Source organism: Pseudorca crassidens, chromosome 9 (genome assembly GCF_039906515.1).
Source record: "Pseudorca crassidens isolate mPseCra1 chromosome 9, mPseCra1.hap1, whole genome shotgun sequence".
Classification (NCBI taxonomy): domain Eukaryota; kingdom Metazoa; phylum Chordata; class Mammalia; order Artiodactyla; family Delphinidae; genus Pseudorca; species Pseudorca crassidens.
In genome coordinates this window covers 37,880,196-37,903,450 of record NC_090304.1, presented here as the reverse complement: position 1 = coordinate 37,903,450, position 23,255 = coordinate 37,880,196, and the positions used below count along the sequence as shown (strand labels likewise).

Genomic DNA, 23,255 nt, shown 5'->3' with positions numbered 1-23,255 from the left:
CGTAGAGGCTGTGTCTCAGAAAAGTGAGTCTGACAAAATAAAGCAGGAGCAGGGTAGCCGGGATTAGGGAGAGTGTGGTGGCAGATTGGCTGGCAAGAACAGGCTCAAAGCACTGCTGAGTTTAGGGCTCTAGTGGTAAAGTCTCAACAGACCCCAGGTTGTAAGGAGACTCCTATTATGAGAATGTTCACTATTAGATTTCTATCCCAGGAACTGAAGGTATAGAATTTGCAAAATGAGGGGAAAGAAAGGAGAAGTAGGAGAAAGGATGACTTGAAAGTTTAGATAAAGCAAGTTCTCCAAATTATTGTAAATAGGAAAAATTTAATAATCAGCCTTTTTATTACTTGAAATAAAAGTTGGATACAGAAGTCTATTCACCATTCTTTTTTCTTTTTTTGGGGGGGCTGCTTTGGGTCTTCGTTGTTGCACGCGGGCTTTCTCTAGTTGCGGCGAGCGGGGGCTACTCTTCGTTGCGGTGCGTGGGCTTCTCACTGCGGTGGCTTCTCTTGCTGCGGAGCACGGGCTCTAGGCGCGCGGGCTTCTGTAGTTGTGGCGTGTGGGATCAGTAGTTGTGGCTCGCGGGCTCTAGAGCGCAGGCTCGGTAGTTGTGGTGCACAGGCTTAGTTGCTTTGCGGCATGTGGGATCTTCCCGGACTAGGGCTCGAACCCGTGTCCCCTGCATTGGCAGGTGGATTCTTAACCACTGTGCCACCACAGAAGCCCCTGTTCCCCACTCTTTAAAGTGTTAGATCATTTTACTTCTTGGAATCTGTAATCTGAAAAAACCAAACACCAAAACCAAATTTTTATCCAAGGAAGAAGGTTATTGGTTTCTCTAGGAATTTGTGATTTATAGAGTCACTCATAATTCCTGTACTCTAACAGGCCCAAACCCCTTTTATTAGACACTGTTTTCCTCAGTAAGAAGTAACATGCTGGGACTTCCGTGGCAGTCCAGTGGTTAAGACTTGGAGCTCTCACTGCCGTGGGCCTGGGTTCAATCCCTGGGGGGAGAACTAAGATCCCACAAGCCATGCGGCATGACTGGAAAAAGAGTAACATGCTGCTGGCTTTCCTCTGTTGGGAAGGGTCCAGGGAGGGAAAATGACTTCTTCTCAAGGACCTGATACATATCCAATGCAATACAAAACCTCCTGATACTTAATCTTGATGGCGTCCCTATGCCTCCGTTTCTGGACATGTTTATTCCTGGACACTTGCATCAGGCAAGGAATATAGAGTGAAGGGAGACAGCGTTGGAGGCACTTCTGGATGGCACAGACAGAAATTGGTTCATAGATGGATTTGTAGGTGTTGCTGAGAGATGAACAGAAGATCAAGGTGCAGCTGCTGGAGCAGGATTCCACGATCCAGTCGTCCCGAGGCTGTGTCCCCTGCCCGCACACAGACACCACTGAGGACGCACTAAGGGCACTAGACCCCAGGGCAGAGAAGCTGACAGGACCCAACTGCCAGGGAGTGAAGAGGCCTGAATACAGAAGGGCCTAGAAAGAGCACCACTGTAACCAGAGGGGCCTGGAGGGGAGCGGGTCTGATTAGGGGAAGGGGTGGAGCAGGGTGTCTGCCCTGTATGATGCTGAGATTGTGGCCCCGACACCCAAGACACAGGCACAGACTCGGTCTTCATGTGGGTGTCCAGCCATCACCCCTTGGGAACAAACAGGCTGTCCTTATATCAAAGAATAATACACGGTTTTCAACATTCAATCTCTTAAGCATTTATTAGATCTGCTGGCTTCTGTGGACAGAGAACTCACTAGCTCAGCGTCTCTGCCCTTGGGGGCTCACAGCTCCGTCGTCTCCTGAGCAGAGTGAGAGGCAGCTCAGTACTTGTCGGGCAGGCCAGGAGGTCGGAAGTAATTGGGGTCTTTGCCGCTCCGGCCCCATCTATTGGCAAACTGGTCGGCCTCCGAGTCCTCCCGTCCGTGGCCACTGTCTCCATGCTTAAAAAGGTCTGTGATTCTCTGACTATTCTCCCTGGCATCGCTGGAATGGAGGAGGGCAGGTAGGGGATTACTCCAGGGCTGACGAGCAACAGCCCACCCTCCCCATCTCTCCTCTTTCCAAGGAATCGAGGACTCTGACAGGAGCTAGGAAAGAGGGAATGAAGCCTGAGGCTGCCCGGGCTCAGCCCACCTCAGCCCTGCGGGTCCCCTTATGCTGGGTGAACAGCACCCATGGGGGAGGCTTGGGAATCGTCTGTCCCACCAGCCTTGCTCTGCTCTTCAGCCACTCAGACCCCACACAGGACACAGAGGGTGAGGGTGGATAAGAGGAGGAGAGGCCACAGCCCTACAGGAAGTTCTCCAGGGCTTGGCCCCTCCTGGCTGTCCGAGGCTCTCACACCCATCCCTGCATCCTCAGGGCCCCTGGTACCTGATCACTTCAGCAGCCCAGACGCCCCCAGGTCCCCTTTGGGCAGCGTCATAGTTGCCCCGGGCGTGAAAGTACTTGTCTGCATCTTTGTACCCGGCTTCTTTCATGTCAGAGTAGGCTCGCCACATGTCTTTAGCCCCTGGGAGGAAAGCACATAGAGAAAGGATTATCAGGTGGACAGAAAACTGTGACACACCTTAGGGAAGAATCAAGGAATGAAAAATCTTCCACTGACTCAGTTTCATCCTGTGGCTATAGCACCATGAGTGCCATAGATTGAGCAGAGCATTCTTTGTGTCTAGTTTCCTGCTCCTGGTAACTCGAATGAGAGTCGTTATGGGGGGAGGGGCACAGCTGCGTTGGACCTGGTTGTCGGGCCCCTACGATGCTGTCTCTGGACTGCATCTCACTTAGGGCTCTATGTGATACGTTTAAGGAGAGAAGGGAGCTATCTTTATAGGGCAGGATTCCTCAGCTTCATACTATTGACATTTTAAGCCAGATAATTCTTTGCTGTTCAGGGCTGTCCTGGGTATTGTAACACGTTTAACAGCATCCCTCACTTTTACCCACTAACGGGCAACCTATTCCCCAAGTGGGACAACCAAAAGTGTTTCCAAACATTGCCAGATATCTCCAGGACACAAAATTGCCCTTGGCCCCGAACCACTGTTATAAAAGGAAGCCGCATAGGATGAGATCCAGGGGATTTGGGTGAGTGAGGAGGTGACATGGAGGACAGATTCTGAGAAAGGGGCAGACATGCAGCACCTCTGCCCTGACGCCTAAGAAATGTATCCCTGCTGCGCGAATGCGCTCAATGTGACTTGATTCCCCTGCCTGTTAGGCACGTGAATGGCATCCTGAGGACTTTCTAGTGGACGGTATTGATGACGTGGGCTGCCTGAGGAAGCAAGCCCTCGAGCAGTGGGTCTTGCCTCAGCCTGGTTACACCTTCCAATCAGCTGGGGAGGTACTGAAAGTCCCCTGAGACCTACCTCACAGCCCAGGCCAGTTACCTCACACTCTCTGGGGTGGGTCTCAGGCATCAATAGTTTTCACTGCTCCCCAGGTGAATCCAACATGCAGCTGAGATTGATAAGCCCCCAGCTTGAGGGAGTGGCACTGGGACAAGTCTGCCCAGCAAGAGCTGTGGCCTCGTGCACAGCTGGGTTCAAACTTCTGTCCTGCCACTTGCTGACTGGCACTTAGTCCCTGGGCAGCAGACTCGGCTGCTCTCAGCCTCGGTTTTCTCCCCTTCAGATGGGGGGAGATGCCTCCCTCACGGAGGTATTCTGCAGGTAAGTAGGTGACCAACTGTCCCAGCCTAACCAGAACTGCACCTGTTTTCCTGGAACTGCCCCAGTTAGCGTTGAAAGTGTCCTGGAAAAGTCCTCAGACCTGGGCAAAGCAGGAGAGTTGGTCACCCTGAAGTGCATGTAAGGGCCGAGTTCCTACCGGAAGCTTGAGATATGTTATTAGGTTCCCCACCCCGGTCGCACACGGGTTTTTTTGTCAGTTAAAAGGCTATAAAAGGGTAGGAAACAGACTGAACCAGGGACAGTGTCACTGAGTATAGGAAGCAGGAGCAAGAGCTAAGCTGAAGGTCCCTGAATTATCCAATTAGGAAATGGAAGGTAAGAAGGAAGAGAAGAAGAAGAGAGGAAGGAAGGAAGGAAGAGGGAAAGGGAGGGAGGAAGGGAGAAATGAGTGGAGGGAGAGAAGAAGAGAGGGGAAATAGATGGATAGCTTTCATCCTCCTTCATGCAATTGGTCTGAGGGAAATGCTGTACCATTTCAAGACTTATTTTATGTCTTCCATTCAAACTTCCATTTCAGCTGGGAATGATGACTGTTCTTTCTCTAGTGACTGATCGACATAAATCCTGTGGTTTTCAATCTGTCTGAAAAAAAGCTCCCCAAACACCTGGCACATTCTACCACATAGGGCAGCACCGCCTAAGACAGTAGCTCCAACCCTTAAGAGCGCTCATGGTGAATCCCAGAGGCCCATGGGTGTCATCCCCCCTCCACCAGCCTTACCTTCATAAGCCTCGCCAAGGAAGGAAAACCATCGGCTGTGGACTCCCAGCACCAAGGAGCAGAGAATGAGGCCTGTGAAAAGCTTCATTGTGCTGAAATGAAAGGAGAGGGTCAGGGAGACACGGACAAGCCTTGTACACCCACTTGGGGATTTGTATGTCGAGGAGAGCCCGGCTGTTCTTTCCACTTGTTCTCATTAGACTCTCAGTGGTCCACCTAGGCAATATTGCAGTAGGACCTCACTCGGAGCCACTAGCCCTCAGCTCTGAACCCACCAACCCTGAACCCAAGCCTGTCTAAGAGGTCACCAAGGTGTCTATGGTGGAAGAAGAGAGCAGCTGGGACGTAGCTGTGTCTTGCTAAAGCAGCCTGTAATTAATCAAAAAGCATTTCCCATGCGCCACGCTGCCAGCACTGACCTCATTCAGCACAAATACAGAAGAGAAGATTTAAACTAAGTGTTTTCAAAGAAATCACTCCGTGGAGAACTTTCTCACCTGAACCCGGTGGAGCAGACCTGCTGGGGACAGGTGGCTGCATTTATACTGAGCCATCCCTGCTGGGGTCATGGGGTGAGAAGGAAAGCTGGACTGGTGCCTGGGGGAGAGTCCCTGCAGGTCATTTCTCCTACAAAACTGCAAAGGGTAACTTACTGGAGACCAGTGGCTGTCCTCATCCACAGGTCATATTCCGCATTGTGCAACCCTGAGAAAACAGCAAGGCCTGTTCTGCCTGGTGGCCACTGTCAGGGGTGGAGGGGCTGAGGCCTGGGCCACCTGGGCTGTGGAGAAGAGGGTGTGGAGCTCCAGGAAGGAGGCCCCCAGGCTGCTGGCAGGTGTGTGGTTAGAGGATACTCCTCCAGCCTGGACCTTGCTTTCCTGGTCGTTTCCTCAGGAAGGTCCCTTCTGGACCAGACAGCCGATGTGTCAGCAATAAAATCCTTTGAACTCACGTGTAAAGCCCTTGAGCTTCAAAATTGACAGGCCACCCCACCGAATGTCGTGGGTGCCCCGAGCACTTTCCACCACGCTGTGTACCTGTGCTGAGCTCTCTGCTCCAGGGCAGAGAAAGCCCTCTCAGCCTCTCAGCCATGCCTTTCATATGGGTCAGCACCTATCATGACGACAAAAAAGGGAGGTATTATAAAATAATGAGAGGCTTTTTGACTTGATAAAGGTTAAATACCAATAATCTATAGCAGCAGTTCTCACAGTATGTTCTAGGGAAACCTGAGGGTCTCTTAAGACCCTTTCAGGGGAGTCTGTGGGATCAAAACTATTTTCACAGTAGCACTAAGATATTCTTTTCCTTTTTCATTCTCATTTTTTTCATGAGTGTACTGGGTATGAAATGTTCATTGATATGGTTTGAGATTTCTACATTGCAACTGACCTTTAAGAAACTACCACTTGTCAAGTTTTGGTATCATATCAAAGAATTGCCTGAATTATCATAAAATGCTATTAAAATGCTCTCCTGTTTTCTACCTATATGTTATATCTGTGTGATGTTGAATTTTTTTGTATACTTCAACCCAAATAATGTATTGTGACAGATTGAATGCAGGATCAGACATGAGAATCCAGCTATCTTCTATTAAGCTAGATATTTAAAACTTTTCAAAAATGTAAAGCTACTATTTTTGTTATTAATCTTTTTGTTTTGGAAAAAGATTATTTTCATTAAAATATATTATTTATGTTAACATAATGGATTTATTATTGTGTTTTTATTTATTCATTTATTTATTTGACCATTTTTTAGATACTCTGCAAAGGGTTTTTCATAAATTAACTCAATCCTCATAAAACTTCAAAACAGCACAATATATTATTGTGTTTTTAAATGCTCAAACATTTTTTCTTTCCAGTGAGTTAAATCCTGATAGAGTCAGGATAAATTAAATTTCTTTGAGGTCCTCAATAATGTTTCAGAGTATAATGGGACCCTGAGACACAAAAGCTTGAGAATCATTGCTCTATAGCAAATCTTATGTGTAAAGAAGACACTTTAGGTGCATTCTCAAGAAGGCCAAGAAGGAGACATGGGTGTCCTCTTCTGATCACCTCACTTTCACATTCTCCTGGAGGACCTGCCCGTTGCTAAGACAAGAAACATGAGGAGGATAAGAAATGGAAGAGAAGAAATGAAACTGTCATTATTTCTAAGTGATGCAAGCTTTTACGAAGAGAGCCCATCAGAAACAAATGGCACACTAATGAAGCCATTAAGAGAATTCAGTGAGATTGCCATGTTTCACATAAAAATTCAATTGTGTTTCTCTACACCAATTCTTTTTTTGTCGTTTTTTTGGCTGCGTTGGGTCTTCGTTGCTGCCCGCGGGCTTTCTCTAGTTGCAGCGAGCTGAGGCTACTCTTCAATGCGGTGCATGGGCTTCTCACTGCGGTGGCTTCTCTTGTTGCAGAGCACAGGCTCTACGTGTGCAGGCTTCAGTAGCTGTGGCTCGTGGGCTCAGTAGTTATAGCTCGCGGGCTTTAGAGCACAGGCTCAGTAGTTGTGGCACACGGGCTTAGCTGTTCCACGGCATGTGGGATCTTCCCGGACCAGGGCTCAAACCCGTGTCTCCTGCATTGGCAGGCGGATTACTGACCACTGCGCCACCAGGGAAGTCCCAACACCAATTCTTAAGTTAAAAAAATACAATACAAAATAGTACCAAAAACATTAACTATGTGAAACATGGCAATCTCACTGAATTCTCTTAATGGCTTCATTAGTGTGCCATTTGATCCTGATGGGTTTTCTACGTAAAAGCTTGCATCACTTAGAAATAATGATAGTTTCATTTCTTCTCTTCCATTTCTTATCCTCCTCATGTTTCTTGTCTTAGCAACGGGCAGGTCCTCCAGGAGAATGTGAAACTGAGGTGATCAGAAGAGGACATCCATGTCTCCTTCTTGGCCTTCTTGAGAATGCACCTAAAGTGTCTTCTTTACACGTAAGATTTGCTATAGAGCAATGATTCTCAAGCTTTTGTGTCTCAGGGTCCCATTATACTCTGAAAAATTATTGAGGACCTCAAAGAAATTTAATTTATCCTGACTCTATCAGGATTTAACTCACTGGAAAGAAAAAATGTTTGAGCATTTAAAAACACAATAATATATTGTGCTGTTATGAAGTTTTATGAGGACTGAGTTAATTTATGAAAAACCCTTTGCAGAGTATCTAAAAAATGGTCAAATAAATAAATGAATAAATAAAAACACAATAATAAATCCATTATGTTAACATAAATAATATATTTTAATGAAAATAATCTTTTTCCAAAACAAAAAGATTAATAAGAAAAATAGTAGCTTTACATTTTTGAAAAATTTTAAATATCTAGCTTAATAGAAGATAGCTGGATTCTCACGTCTGATCCTGCACTCAATCTGTCACAGTACATCATTTGGGTTGAAGTATACAAAAAAATTCAACATCACACAGATATAACATATAGGTAGAAAACAGGAGAGCATTTTAATAGCATTTTATGATAATTCAGGCAATTCTTTGATACGATACCAAAACTTGACAAGTGGTAGTTTCTTAAAGGTCAGTTGCAATGTAGAAATCTCAAACCATATCAATGAACATTTCATACCTAGTACACTCATGAAAAAAATGAGAATGAAAAAGGAAAAGAATATCTTAGTGCTACTGTGAAAATAGTTTTGATCCCACAGACTCCCCTGAAAGGGTCTTAAGAGACCCTCAGGTTTCCCTAGAACACACTGTGAGAACTGCTGCTATAGATTATTGGTATTTAACCTTTATCAAGTCAAAAAGCCTCTCATTATTTTATAATACCTCCCTTTTTTGTCGTCATGATAGGTGCTGACCCATATGAAAGGCATGCCTGAGAGGCTGAGAGGGCTTTCTCTGCCCTGGAGCGGAGAGCTCAGCACAGGTACACAGCGTGGTGGAAAGTGCTCAGAGCACCCACGACATTCGGTGGGGTGGCCTGTCAGTTTTGAAGCTCAAGGGCTTTACACGTGAGTTCAAAGGATTTAATTTCTGACACATCGGCTGTCTGGTCCAGAAGGGACCATCCTGAGGAAACGACCAGGAAAGCAAGGTCCAGGCTGGAGGAGTATCCTCTAACCACACACCTGCCAGCAGCCTGGGGGCCTCCTTCCTGGAGCTCCACACCCTCTTCTCCACAGCCCAGGTGGCCCAGGCCTCAGCCCCTCCACCCCTGACAGTGGCCACCAGGCAGAACAGGCCTTGCTGTTTTCTCAGGGTTGCACAATGCGGAATATGACCTGTGGATGAGGACAGCCACTGGTCTCCAGTAAGTTACCCTTTGCAGTTTTGTAGGAGAAATGACCTGCAGGGACTCTCCCCCAGGCACCAGTCCAGCTTTCCTTCTCACCCCATGACCCCAGCAGGGATGGCTCAGTATAAATGCAGCCACGTGTCCCCAGCAGGTCTGCTCCACCGGGTTCAGGTGAGAAAGTTCTCCACGGAGTGATTTCTTTGAAAACACTTAGTTTAAATCTTCTCTTCTGTATTTGTGCTGAATGAGGTCAGTGCTGGCAGCGTGGCGCATGGGAAATGCTTTTTGATTAATTACAGGCTGCTTTAGCAAGACACAGCTACGTCCCAGCTGCTCTCTTCTTCCACCATAGACACCTTGGTGACCTCTTAGACAGGCTTGGGTTCAGGGTTGGTGGGTTCAGAGCTGAGGGCTAGTGGCTCCGAGTGAGGTCCTACTGCAATATTGCCTAGGTGGACCACTGAGAGTCTAATGAGAACAAGTGGAAAGAACAGCCGGGCTCTCCTCGACATACAAATCCCCAAGTGGGTGTACAAGGCTTGTCCGTGTCTCCCTGACCCTCTCCTTTCATTTCAGCACAATGAAGCTTTTCACAGGCCTCATTCTCTGCTCCTTGGTGCTGGGAGTCCACAGCCAATGGTTTTCCTTCCTTGGTGAGGCTTATGAAGGTAAGGCTGGTGGAGGGGGGATGACACCCATGGGCCTCTGGGATTCACCATGAGCGCTCTTAAGGGTTGGAGCTACTGTCTTAGGCGGTGCTGCCCTATGTGGTAGAATGTGCCAGGTGTTTGGGGAGCTTTTTTTCAGACAGATTGAAAACCACAGGATTTATGTCAATCAGTCTCTAGAGAAAGAACAGTCATCATTCCCAGCTGAAATGGAAGTTTGAATGGAAGACATAAAATAAGTCTTGAAATGGTACAGCATTTCCCTCAGACCAATTGCATGAAGGCGGATGAAAGCTATCCATCTATTTCCCCTCTCTTCTTCTCTCCCTCCACTCATTTCTCCCTTCCTCCCTCCCTTTCCCTCTTCCTTCCTTCCTTCCTCTCTTCTTCTTCTCTTCCTTCTTACCTTCCATTTCCTAATTGGATAATTCAGGGACCTTCAGCTTAGCTCTTGCTCCTGCTTCCTATACTCAGTGACACTGTCCCTGGTTCAGTCTGTTTCCTACCCTTTTATAGCCTTTTAACTGACAAAAAAACCCGTGTGCGACCGGGGTGGGGAACCTAATAACATATCTCAAGCTTCCGGTAGGAACTCGGCCCTTACATGCACTTCAGGGTGACCAACTCTCCTGCTTTGCCCAGGTCTGAGGACTTTTCCAGGACACTTTCAACGCTAACTGGGGCAGTTCCAGGAAAACAGGTGCAGTTCTGGTTAGGCTGGGACAGTTGGTCACCTACTTACCTGCAGAATACCTCCGTGAGGGAGGCATCTCCCCCCATCTGAAGGGGAGAAAACCGAGGCTGAGAGCAGCCGAGTCTGCTGCCCAGGGACTAAGTGCCAGTCAGCAGGTGGCAGGACAGAAGTTTGAACCCAGCTGTGCACGAGGCCACAGCTCTTGCTGGGCAGACTTGTCCCAGTGCCACTCCCTCAAGCTGGGGGCTTATCAATCTCAGCTGCATGTTGGATTCACCTGGGGAGCAGTGAAAACTATTGATGCCTGAGACCCACCCCAGAGAGTGTGAGGTAACTGGCCTGGGCTGTGAGGTAGGTCTCAGGGGACTTTCAGTACCTCCCCAGCTGATTGGAAGGTGTAACCAGGCTGAGGCAAGACCCACTGCTCGAGGGCTTGCTTCCTCAGGCAGCCCACGTCATCAATACCGTCCACTAGAAAGTCCTCAGGATGCCATTCACGTGCCTAACAGGCAGGGGAATCAAGTCACATTGAGCGCATTCGCGCAGCAGGAATACATTTCTTAGGCGTCAGGGCAGAGGTGCTGCATGTCTGCCCCTTTCTCAGAATCTGTCCTCCATGTCACCTCCTCACTCACCCAAATCCCCTGGATCTCATCCTATGCGGCTTCCTTTTATAACAGTGGTTCGGGGCCAAGGGCAATTTTGTGTCCTGGAGATATCTGGCAATGTTTGGAAACACTTTTGGTTGTCACACTTGGGGAATAGGTTGCCCGTTAGTGGGTAAAAGTGAGGGATGCTGTTAAACGTGTTACAATACCCAGGACAGCCCTGAACAGCAAAGAATTATCTGGCTTAAAATGTCAATAGTATGAAGCTGAGGAATCCTGCCCTATAAAGATAGCTCCCTTCTCTCCTTTAAACATATCACATGGAGCCCTAAGTGAGATGCAGTCCAGAGACGGCATCGTAGGGGCCCGACAACCAGGTCCAACGCAGCTGTGCCCCTCCCCCCATAACGACTCTCATTCGAGTTACCAGGAGCAGGAAACTAGACACAAAGAATGCTCTGCTCAATCTATGGCACTCATGGTGCTATAGCCACAGGATGAAACTGAGTCAGTGGAAGATTTTTCATTCCTTGATTCTTCCCTAAGGTGTGTCACAGTTTTCTGTCCACCTGATAATCCTTTCTCTATGTGCTTTCCTCCCAGGGGCTAAAGACATGTGGCGAGCCTACTCTGACATGAAAGAAGCCAATTACAAAAATTCCGATAAGTACTTCCACGCCCGGGGCAACTATGACGCTGCCCAAAGGGGACCTGGGGGCGTCTGGGCTGCTGAAGTGATCAGGTACCAGGGGCCCTGAGGATGCAGGGATGGGTGTGAGAGCCTCGGACAGCCAGGAGGGGCCAAGCCCTGGAGAACTTCCTGTAGGGCTGTGGCCTCTCCTCCTCTTTGTGTAATTTTTTTTTTTTTTTTTTCGGAACGCGGGCCTCTCACTGTCGTGGCCTCTCCCGTTGCGGAGCACAGGCTCCGGACGCGCAGGCTCAGCGGCCACGGCTCACGGGCCCAGCCGCTCCGCGGCATGTGGGATCTTCCTAGACCGGGGCACGAACCCATGTCCCCTGCATCGGCAGGCGGACTCTCAACCACCGCACCACCAGGGACGCCCTGGCCTCTCCTCCTCTTATCCACCCTCACCCTCTGTGTCCTGTGTGGGGTCTGAGTGGCTGAAGAGCAGAGCAAGGCTGGTGGGACAGACGATTCCCAAGCCTCCCCCATGGGTGCTGTTCACCCAGCATAAGGGGACCCGCAGGGCTGAGGTGGGCTGAGCCCGGGCAGCCTCAGGCTTCATTCCCTCTTTCCTAGCTCCTGTCAGAGTCCTCGATTCCTTGGAAAGAGGAGAGATGGGGAGGGTGGGCTGTTGCTCGTCAGCCCTGGAGTAATCCCCTACCTGCCCTCCTCCATTCCAGCGATGCCAGGGAGAATCTTCAGAGAGTCACAGACCTTTTTAAGCATGGAGACAGTGGCCACGGACGGGAGGACTCGGAGGCCGACCAGTTGGCCAATAGAATGGGCCGGAGCGGCGTAGACCCCAATTACTTCCGACCTCCTGGCCTGCCCGACAAGTACTGAGCTGCCTCTCACTCTGCTCAGGAGACGACGGGGCTGTGAGCCCCCAAGGGCAGGGACGCTGAGCTTGTGAGTTCTCTGTCCACAGAAGCCAGCAGATCTAATAAATGCTTAAGAGATTGAATGTTGAAAACCGTGTATTATTCTTTGATATAAGGACAGCCTGTTTGTTCCCAAGGGGTGATGGCTGGACACCCACGTGAAGGCCGAGTCTGTGCCTGTGTCTTGGGTGTCGGGGCCACAATCTCAGCATCATACAGGGCAGACACCCTGCTCCACCCCTTCCCCTAATCAGACCCGCTCCCCTCCAGGCCCCTCTGGTTACAGTGGTGCTCTTTCTAGGCCCTTCTGTATTCAGGCCTCTTCACTCCCTGGCAGTTGGGTCCTGTCAGCTTCTCTGCCCTGGGGTCTAGTGCCCTTAGTGCGTCCTCAGTGGTGTCTGTGTGCGGGCAGGGGACACAGCCTCGGGACGACTGGATCGTGGAATCCTGCTCCAGCAGCTGCACCTTGATCTTCTGTTCATCTCTCAGCAACACCTACAAATCCATCTATGAACCAATTTCTGTCTGTGCCATCCAGAAGTGCCTCCAACGCTGTCTCCCTTCACTCTATATTCCTTGCCTGATGCAAGTGTCCAGGAATAAACATGTCCAGAAACGGAGGCATAGGGACGCCATCAAGATTAAGTATCAGGAGGTTTTGTATTGCATTGGATATGTATCAGGTCCTTGAGAAGAAGTCATTTTCCCTCCCTGGACCCTTCCCAACAGAGGAAAGCCAGCAGCATGTTACTCTTTTTCCAGTCATGCCGCATGGCTTGTGGGATCTTAGTTCTCCCCCCAGGGATTGAACCCAGGCCCACGGCAGTGAGAGCTCCAAGTCTTAACCACTGGACTGCCACGGAAGTCCCAGCATGTTACTTCTTACTGAGGAAAACAGTGTCTAATAAAAGGGGTTTGGGCCTGTTAGAGTACAGGAATTATGAGTGACTCTATAAATCACAAATTCCTAGAGAAACCAATAACCTTCTTCCTTGGATAAAAATTTGGTTTTGGTGTTTGGTTTTTTCAGATTACAGATTCCAAGAAGTAAAATGATCTAACACTTTAAAGAGTGGGGAACAGGGGCTTCTGTGGTGGCACAGTGGTTAAGAATCCACCTGCCAATGCAGGGGACACGGGTTCGAGCCCTAGTCCGGGAAGATCCCACATGCCGCAAAGCAACTAAGCCTGTGCACCACAACTACCGAGCCTGCGCTCTAGAGCCCGCGAGCCACAACTACTGATCCCACACGCCATCCCACACGCCACAACTACAGAAGCCCGCGCGCCTAGAGCCCGTGCTCCACAGCAAGAGAAGCCACCGTAATGAGAAGCCCACGCACCGCAACGAAGAGTAGCCCCCGCTCGCCGCAACTAGAGAAAGCCCGCGTGCAACAACGAAGACCCAAAGCAGCCCAAAAAAAAAAAAGAAAAAAGAATGGTGAATAGACTTCTGTATCCAACTTTTATTTCAAGTAATAAAAAGGCTGATTATTAAATTTTTCCTATTTACAATAATTTGGAGAACTTGCTTTATTTAAACTTTCAAGTCATCCTTTCTCCTACTTTTCCTTTCTTTCCCCTCATTTTGCAAATTCTATACCTTCAGTTCCTGGGATAGAAATCTAATAGTGAACATTCTCATAACAGGAGTCTCCTTACAACCTGGGGTCTGTTGAGACTTTACCACTAGAGCCCTAAACTCAGCAGTGCTTTGAGCCTGTTCTTGCCAGCCAATCTGCCACCACACTCTCCCTAATCCCGGTTACCCTGCTCCTGCTTTATTTTGTCAGACTCACTTTTCTGAGACACAGCCTCTACGTACACCTCTGACAGTGCCTTCTGATGGGAACTGTATGAGAAAGTTCTCCTGTGACTAACTACCTTACACACTTTTTCTTCCTCCTTGACAAGGAAATTAAACTTGTCTTTCCCCTGCAGGGATCATTTCATCATGAATCGTCTCCCCTTAGGAGTGCTCCTGAATCCCACTTTCAGAGTAGAAGTGTGTGCCGGTTATCAGTTTATTTACTCTGAGCTCCACGTCCACCCTTCTTTGCCCCGCTTGTGATACTGGAACTGGTAAACATTTCTCCTGTGCCAGCTGGGCACAGTGTTAATCTCTGTCCTTTCAGGGCGCAGGAGGGACGTTATAGGACACAAACACTTCCCGGTTTGTGCTTTCCTTCTGCCCAGCTCCTGTGGTGCTCTTCTCTTGCACAGGACACGCAGTGACACTCACACCAGGGAGGAAAATGTGCTTGTTCCTCACATGGGCAAAACCTTGCAGAGTCCAGACAGTCAGTAACAGCTTTCCCAATAAAGCACCACATTGAAAACCCTGAGTTCAATCCACATCACTCTTCACTCTTGCACGTTTTCCTCTTCCTCTTTATAGTCAGACTTGTTGAAAACCTGCCCATCTGCACTTTCTGATTCCTCGCTTCTGACTCACACTTGAACCCACACCAGCCTGTCCTCTGTCCCCACCACTCAGCAAAACAGCTCTGGTCACCACTGACCTCCATGTTGCCAAAACAACTGACATGTTTCTCTCCTCCTATCAGGAGGCCTCTGAGCCATGCTCAGCACAGTTGTCCTCTCCCTCCTTCCTGGAAGGTTCTCTCTTGGCTTCATAGTACCACACTCTCCTTTTGCTTCCCTTCAGTTTTCCTTTATCTCCTTAGCTGGGTCTTTTCATCTCCCCAAACTCTAAGTGTGCCTCAGACTTGGTTCTGGGCTCGCACTTTTTATTTCTCTGTATTCTCCCCAACAAGCGCAGCTAATAGTATCTACATGCTGACGCCTCTGAAACTTATATCTCCCCCTCAGAACCTGGTTTCCAAGCTCCATGCTTGTTTATCTGATTGGCCTCCTGAAACCTCTGATTGGATGGCTTCCAGAGATCTCACACTCTGCTTGTCCAAAGGAAACGCTCATCTCCGTCCAGAACTCTTCACCCCCAGGCCACTCCAATTCAGCAAATGACACGACTCTTCCCTCTGTGGCTCACCCCAGATATTGGGAAATGTGCTTGATGCTTCCCTTGCCTTTACCTCCACATCCAATCCACTAGCAAGCCCTGTGATTCTACTTCCAAAATTCATCTCTAGCCCATCAGCTTGGTCTCACGTGCACCTCCACGCTCCTGGCCACACCTGTTCTCACCTGGGTTCGTGCAACAGCTGTCTCAGTAGTCTCCCCATCTTCATGGCTTCCGCCTCTGCTTAAGTGTGACTGTATAGTTTATCATCTAAGCCAAGTCACTTTCCATTGTGAAAGGGACATTATTGATAATTATACCTGGATGACAGGAATAAATTGGAACTGTTCTGGGCAAAATAGGCCTGTCTGTCTAGCATTCAGACTGATCTTTGCAAACCATAATCTGATCATGTGTCCCTTCTGCTTAAAACCCTTTAGCAGATCTGGTCCCTGGTCACCTTCCAGCATCATCTCATGCCACATCCTCCCAGCTCACTGCTCTCCAGCCACACTGTTCTTCCCTCAGTCCTACCAACAAGTCAAGCTCTAATTTACCAGGGTGTCTACACATGATATTGCCTTTGCCTAGAACACGCTTCCCACCTCTCCTTCACATGGGTGCTTCCTTTTTTCCTGTGCCTCTCACTTGAAATCTCTCTTCGGAAAGGCCTTCTCTGACTACTCTGAGTGACCTACCATGACTATTCTTTCTTTCTTAGCAATTATCAATATGTGGGATGATTTTGTTCATTTCTCGGTTTACTTTTTCTGTTACTTGGGTGGTTTGTTGGTTTTGATTGTTTTCTTGGTCTGTCTTACACCCTAGATTGTAACAATTTCTGTCTCATTTATCTAGCACCAAGTAAAGTATCTGGCACATAACAGGACTTCAACAAACACTTATTGAACACATGAACGATTGAGAGAATTTATTTTTTAACTTACTAGTAAGAAGGGAATTTTTGCAAGGTAAGAGAAATGCATTACCTTTCTTATAAAACGTATTTCCATTATACACAGATACCACATTTTCTTTATCTATTTATCCATTGATGGACATTTAAGTACTTAGGTTTCTTCCATATATTGGCTGTTGTAAATAATGCTGCAGTTAACATAGGGGTGCATGTATCTTCTAAAAAATTTTTTAATTGAGGAACAGTTGATGTATATTATGTACGTTTCAGGTGTACAACACAGTGATTCACAATTTTTAAAGGTTATACTGCATTTATAGTTATTATAAAGTATTAGCTATTATTCCCTGTGCATCCTTGTAGTTTTATACATAGTAGTTTATACTTCTCAATCCTTTACCCCTATCATGCCCTTCCCTCTCTCTACTAGTAACCACTAATTTGTTCTCTATATCGTGAGTCTGTTGGGGTTTTTTTTGTTGTTGTTATATTCAAGTTTGTTTTATTTTTTAGATTCCACATGTAAGTATGTAAAAGTTCTCATCACAAGAAAAAAATTTCATCACTGTGTATGGTAAGTGATGTTAATTAAACTTATTGGGGTGATCATTTCACAATATGTACCAGTATCAAAACATTACGTTGTATAACTGAAACTAATGTAATGTATTAATTATATCTCAATTAAAATAATAATAATAATAAAGGCCATTCTAATCAGCACCCAGAATCACTGGAAGAGAGGGACCAGAGAGCCTGAGCTTGTGTTTGATCCAGCTGGAGTCAAGTTCCCAGGCACAGAAAGTTTATTTAAGCCTAAATAAACTGAGAACAGAACAAGCTGTGAGACTGTCACCTGGGATCCTCCCAGAAATGCAAAATCTCAAGTTCTACCTCAGATCTACTATGGCAGCCAGGACCAGTTACATAATGTGTGGTACCAGTACCAAATAAAAATGTGCGGACCTTGTTCAGAAATTATTAAAAATTCTAAGATGGTGAAAGCAGGGCATTAACCAAGCACTGGGCCGTGCTAAGCATGGGGCTCTGCACAGCTGCACAAGCCTCATGCCACAAAGATGGGCAGTTTCCTAGGAAAAGCTACACAGACAGCCAGGGGATTAAAAACTCTGATACAAAGTCACTAAACCCAGGCTTTGCCTATTAGTATCAGATAAAATCATGCTTAGATTGCTAGAAGAATATATCAACTCGAATATTCAGATTGATTCAGAGTCGTCCATCTGGAATAATGTATTATTACCTGGGGAAGATGGGAAAACCACAATCTGGGAAAACATTCTCTGTATTTAGGACACGGCGGTGCCAGTTAGTATTTTTCTGAACCCTCTGGGAAGAAATGCCAAGCAGGAATTTTCCAGGCCTCTCTTGTGGTTTGTATTTGATCCACTAAACCAGGGTTGACTGGAAACTCCAGGCTGGTCAACTCTGCACGGCAGCATTGTGTAGTAATTCTGTACTGTTACTCAAGAAGTTTCATGGCATCCAGATTTCTTCTAAATGAAGGAGAGGGAAAAGCTGGGTTTTGCTCTGACCTTACTCTAAAGTTACTGTTCCTGGTGCAAGGGATGATTTCAGCCCCTTGTTGTGCCCCAAAATGGTTAAGATGGTAAATTTTATGGTATCTGTAGTTTACAATTTAAAAAACGAACTTGACATGTGGAACCTGAAGAAACAGAACCCTGGTGGAATTTCAGCAGGTGGGCCCTGGGGCAAAGGGCAGCTCAGGGTTGATTGAGCAGAGGCACAACCGGAGGGCAAGTGCAGAGCGTGTCCAAGAACAGAGAGCCCAGGATGAGAGACAAACTTGGGCTCTGAAACTGAAAACAAGAGTGCGGGAACAAGTCACAGAGGGCCTTGTCGACAAAAAAACTTTAATCAGTAGTCAATCTAAGAAAGAAATAGAGAATTTTATTCCAGCCAATATGAAGATTATAACTCAGGAGACAGTCTTTCAGAAAGCTCTGAGAGGGAGGCTTCTGGGAAGATGGCGGAAGAGTAAGACGCGGAGATCACCTTCCTCCCCACAGATACACCAGAAATACATCTACACGTGGAACAACTCCTACAGAACACCTACTGAACGCTGTTAGAAGACCTCAGACCTCCCAAAAGGCAAGAAACCCCCCACGTACCTGGGTAGAGCAAAAGAAAAAAGAATAAACAGAGACAAAAGAATAGGGACGGAACCTGCACCAGTGGGAGGGAGCTGTGAAGGAGGAAAGGTTTCCACACACTAGGAAGTCCCTTCGCGGGCGGAGACTGCGGGTGGCAGAGGGGGAAAGCTTCGGAGCCGCGGCGGAGAGCGCAGCCACAAGGGTGCGGAGGGCAAAGTGGAGAGATTCCCGTACAGAGGAACGGTACCGACCAGCACTCACCAGCCCGAGAGGCTTGTCTGCTCACCCGCCGGGGCGGGCGGGGCTGGGAGTTAAGGCTCGGGCTTCGGTCGGAGCGCAGGGAGAGGACTGGGGTTGGCGGCGTGAACACAGCCTGCCAGGGGATAAGTGCGCCACGGCTAGCCGGGAGGGAGTCCGGGGAAAAGTCTGGACCTGCCTAAGAGGCAAGAGACTTTTTCTTACCTCTTTGTTTCCTGGTGCGCAAGGAGAGGGGATTAAGAGCGCTGCTTAGGGCTTCCCTGGTGGCGCAGTGGTTGAGAGTCTGCCTGCCGATGCAGGGGACACGTGTTCGTGCCCCGTTCCGGGAAGATTCCACATGCCGCGGAGCGGCTGGGCCCGTGAGCCATGGCCGCTGGGCCTGCGCGTCCGGAGCCTGTGCTTCGCAACGGGGGAGGCCACAACAGTGAGAGGCCCGCGTACCACAAAAAAAAAAAAAAAAAAAAAAAAAAGACTGTTGCTTAAAGGAGCTCCAGAGACGGGCACGAGCCGCGGCTAAAAGCACGGACCCCAGAGACGGGCATGAGACGCTGAGGCTGCTGCTGCCGCCAACAAGAAGCCTGTGTGCGAGCACAGGTCACTATCCACACCCCCTTCCGGGGAGCCTGTGCAGCCCGCCACTGCCAGGGTCCCGGGATCCAGGGGCAACTCCTCCAGGAGAACGCACGGCGCGCCTCAGGCTGCAGCAACGTCACGCCGGCCTCTGCCGCCGCAGGCTCGCCCCGCACTCCGTGCCCTTCCCTCCCCCCCCGGCCTGAGTGAGCCAGAGCCCCCGAATCAGCAGCTCCTTTAACCCCGTCCTGTCTGAGCGAAGAACAGACGCCCTCCGGCGACCTACACGCAGAGGCGGGGCCAAATCCAAAGCTGAGCCCCTGGGAGCTGTGAGAACAAAGAAGAGAAAGGGAAATCTCTCCCAGCAGCCTCAGAAGCAGCGGATTAAAGCTCCGCAATCAACTTGATGTACCTGCATCTGTGGAATATATGAATAGACAACGACTCATCCCAAATTAAGGAGGTGGACTTGAGAGCAAGATTTATTATTTTTTCCCCTTTTCCTCTTTTTGTGTGTATGTGTATGCTTCTGTGTGAGATTTTGTCTGTATAGCTTTGCTTCCACCATTTGTCCTAGGGTTCTATCCGTCCATTTTTTTAAAAAAATTTTTTCCTTAATAATTATTTTTTATTTTAATAACTTTATTATATTTTATCTTATTTTATTTTACTTTATCTCCTTTCTTTTTTTTCTTCCTTTCCTCCTTCCTTCCTTCCTCCCTCCCTCCCTCCCTCCTTTCTTTCTTTCTCTCTTTCTACTTCTACTAATTCTTTCTTTCTACTTTTTCTCCCTTTTATTCTGAGCCGTGTGAATCAAAGGCTCTTGGTGCAGCAGCCAGGAGTCAGTGCTGTGCCTCTGAGGAGGGAGAGCCAACTTCAGGACACTGGTCCACAGAGACCTCCCAGCTCCACATAATATCAAACGGCGAAAATCTCCCAGAGATCTCCATCTCAACACCAGCACCCAGCTTCACTCAACGACCAACAAGCTACAGTGCTGGACATCCTATGCCAAACAACTAGCAAGACAGGAACACAACCCCACCCATTAGCAGAGAGGCTGCCTAAAATCATAACAAGGCCACAGACACCCCAAAACACACCACCAGACGTGGACCTGCCCACCAGAAAGACAAGATCCAGCCTCATCCACCAGAACACAGGCACTAGTCCCCTCCACCAGGAAGCCTACACAACCCACTGATCCAACCTTAGCCACTGGGGACAGACACTAAAAACAATAGGAACTATGAACCTGCAGCCTGCAAAAAGGAGACCCCAAACACAGTAAGATAAGCAAAATGAGAAGACAGAAAAACACACAGCAGATGAAGGAGCAAGATAAAAACCCACCAGACTAACAAATGAAGAGGAAATAGGCAGTCTACCTGAAAAAGAATTCAGAATAATGATAGTAAAGATGATCCAAAATCTTGGAAATAGAATAGACAAAATGCAAGAAACATTTAACAAGGACCTAGAAGAACTAAAGATGAAAAAAACAACGATGAACAACACAATAAATGAAATTTAAAATACTCTAGATGGGATCAATAGCAGAATAACTGAGGCAGAAGAACGGATAAGGGACCTGGAAGATAAAATAGTGGAAATAACTACTGCAGAGCAGAATGAAGAAAAAAGAATGAAAAGAACGGAGGACAGTCTCAGAGACCTCTGGGACAACATCAAATGCACCAACATTCGAATTATAGGGGTGCCAGAAGAAGAAGAGAAAAAGAAAGGGACTGAGAAAATATTTGAAGAGATTATAGTTGAAAACTTCCCTAATATGGGAAAGGAAATAGTTAATCAAGTCCAGGAAGCACAGAGAGTCCCATACAGGATAAATCCAAGGAGAAATACGCCAAGACACATATTAATCAAACTGTCAAAAATTAAATGCAAAGAAAACATATTAAAAGCAGCAAGGGAAAACCAACAAATAACACACAAGGGAATCCCCATAAGGTTAACAGCTGATCTTTCAGCAGAAACTGTGCAAGCCAGAAGGGAGTGGCAGGACATGTTTAAAGTGATGAAGGAGAAAAATCTACCACCACGATTACTCTACCCAGCAAAGATCTCATTCAAATTTGATGGAGAAATTTAAACCTTTACAGACAAGCAAAAGCTGAGAGTTCAGCACCACCAAACCAGCTTTACAACAAATGCTAGAGGAACTTCGCTAGGCAAGAAACACAAGAGAAGGAAAAGACCTACAATAACGAACCCAAAACAATTAAGAAAATGGGAATAGGAACATACATATCGATAATTACCTTAAATGTAAATGGACTAAATGCTCCCACCAAAAGACACAGATTGGCTGAATGGATACAAAAACAAGACCCATATATTTGCTGTCTACAAGACACCCACTTTAGACTTGAAGACACATACAGACTGAAAGTGAGGGGATGGAAAAAGATATTTCATGCAAATGGAAACCAAAAGAAAGCTGGAGTAGCAATTCTCATATCAGACAAAATAGACTTTAAAATAAAGACTATTAGGAGAGACAAGGACACTACATAATGATCAAGGGATCAATCCAAGAAGAAGATATAACAATTGTAAATATTTATGCACCCAATATAGGAGCACCTCAATACATAAGGCAAATATTAACAGCCATAAAAGGGGAAATCGACAGTAACACATTCATAGTAGGGGACTTTAACACCCCACTTTCACCAATGGACAGATCATCCAAAATGAAAATAAATAAGGAGACACAAGCTTTAAATGATACATTAAACAAGATGGACTTAATTGATATTTATAGGACATTCCATCCAAAAACAACAGAATACACATTTTTCTCTAGTGCTCATGGAACATTCTCCAGGATAGATCATATCTTGGGTCACAAATCAAGCCTTGGTAAATTTAAGAAAATTGAAATTGTATCAAGTATTTTTTCCGACCACAACGCTATGAGACTAGATATCAATTACAGGAAAAAATCTGTAAAAAATACAAACACATGGAGGCTAAACAATGCACTACTTAATAACGAACTGATCACTGAAGAAATCAAAGAGGAAATAAAAAAATACCTAGAAACAAATGACAATGGAGACACGACGACCCAAAATCTATGGGATGCAGCAAAAGCAGTTCTAAGAGGGAAGTTTATAGCAATACAATCCTACCTTAAGAAACAGGAAACACCTTGAATAAACAACCTAACCTTGCACCTAAAGCAATTAGAGAAAGAAGAACAAAAAAACCCCAGAGTTAGCAGAAGGAAAGAAATCATAAAAATCAGATCAGAAATAAATGAAAAAGAAATGAAGGAAACAATAGCAAAGATCAATAAAACTAAAAGCTGGTTCTTTGGGAAGATAAACAAAACTGATAAACCATTAGCCAGACTCATCAAGAAAAAAAGGGAGAAGACTCAAATTAATAGAATTAGAAATGAAAAAGGAGAAGTAACAACTGACACTGCAGAAATACAAAAGATCATGAGAGCTCACTACAAGTAACTCTATGCCAATAAAATGGACAACCTGGAAGAAATGGACAAATTCTTAGAAATGCACAACCTGCCAAGACTGAATCAGGAAGAAATAGAAAATATGAACAGACCAATCACAAGCACTGAAATTGAAACTGTGATTAAAAATATTCCAACAAACAAAAGCCCAGGACCACATGGCTTTACAGGCGAATTCTATCAAACATTTAGAGAAGAGTTAACAGCTATCCTTCTCAAACTCTTCCAAAATATAGCAGAGGGAGGAACACTCCCAAACTCATTCTACGAGGACACCATCACCCTGATACCAAAACCAGACAAGGATGTCACAAAGAAAGAAAACTACAGGCCAATATCACTGATGAACATAGATGCAAAAATCCTCGACAAAATACTAGCAAACAGAATCCAACACCACATTAAACAGATCATACACCATGATCAGGTGGGGTTTATTCCAGGAATGCAAGGATTCTTCAATATACGCAAATCAATCAAAGTGATACACCATATTAACAAATTGAAGGAGAAAAACCATACGATCATCTCAATAGATGCAGAGAAAGCTTTTGACAAAATTCAACACCCATTTATGATAAAAACCCTGCAGAAAGTAGGCATAGAGGGAACTTTCCT

General features: G+C 46.7%; 2 protein-coding genes across 4 annotated transcripts; one reads left to right on the top strand and one right to left on the bottom strand.

The window, feature by feature from the left end:
• Window positions 1-1,717: 1,717 nt before the first annotated feature.
• Window positions 1,718-4,974, bottom strand: LOC137230382 (serum amyloid A-2 protein-like). 2 transcript variants are annotated; one of them, XM_067749683.1, is made up of 4 exons: window positions 4,863-4,974; window positions 4,444-4,535; window positions 2,401-2,539; window positions 1,718-2,010 (listed from the first exon to the last, which is right to left on the bottom strand). In XM_067749683.1, the coding sequence occupies exons 1-4, from the start codon at window positions 4,865-4,867 to the stop codon at window positions 1,848-1,850; spliced, it is 399 nt and encodes a 132-aa protein (XP_067605784.1). In that variant the 5' UTR covers window positions 4,868-4,974; the 3' UTR covers window positions 1,718-1,847. The 2 variants fall into 2 exon arrangements, with proteins under 2 accessions (XP_067605784.1, XP_067605785.1); XM_067749684.1 differs by having other exon boundaries at window positions 4,941-4,969.
• A 3,901-nt stretch (window positions 4,975-8,875) lies between these two features.
• LOC137230385 (serum amyloid A-2 protein-like) lies at window positions 8,876-12,347 on the top strand. 2 transcript variants are annotated; one of them, XM_067749689.1, is made up of 4 exons: window positions 8,876-8,899; window positions 9,305-9,396; window positions 11,302-11,440; window positions 12,064-12,347. In XM_067749689.1, the coding sequence occupies exons 2-4, from the start codon at window positions 9,309-9,311 to the stop codon at window positions 12,224-12,226; spliced, it is 390 nt and encodes a 129-aa protein (XP_067605790.1). In that variant the 5' UTR covers window positions 8,876-8,899; window positions 9,305-9,308; the 3' UTR covers window positions 12,227-12,347. The 2 variants fall into 2 exon arrangements, with proteins under 2 accessions (XP_067605790.1, XP_067605789.1); XM_067749688.1 differs by having other exon boundaries at window positions 8,890-8,977.
• The last annotated feature ends 10,908 nt before the right edge of the window (window positions 12,348-23,255 follow it).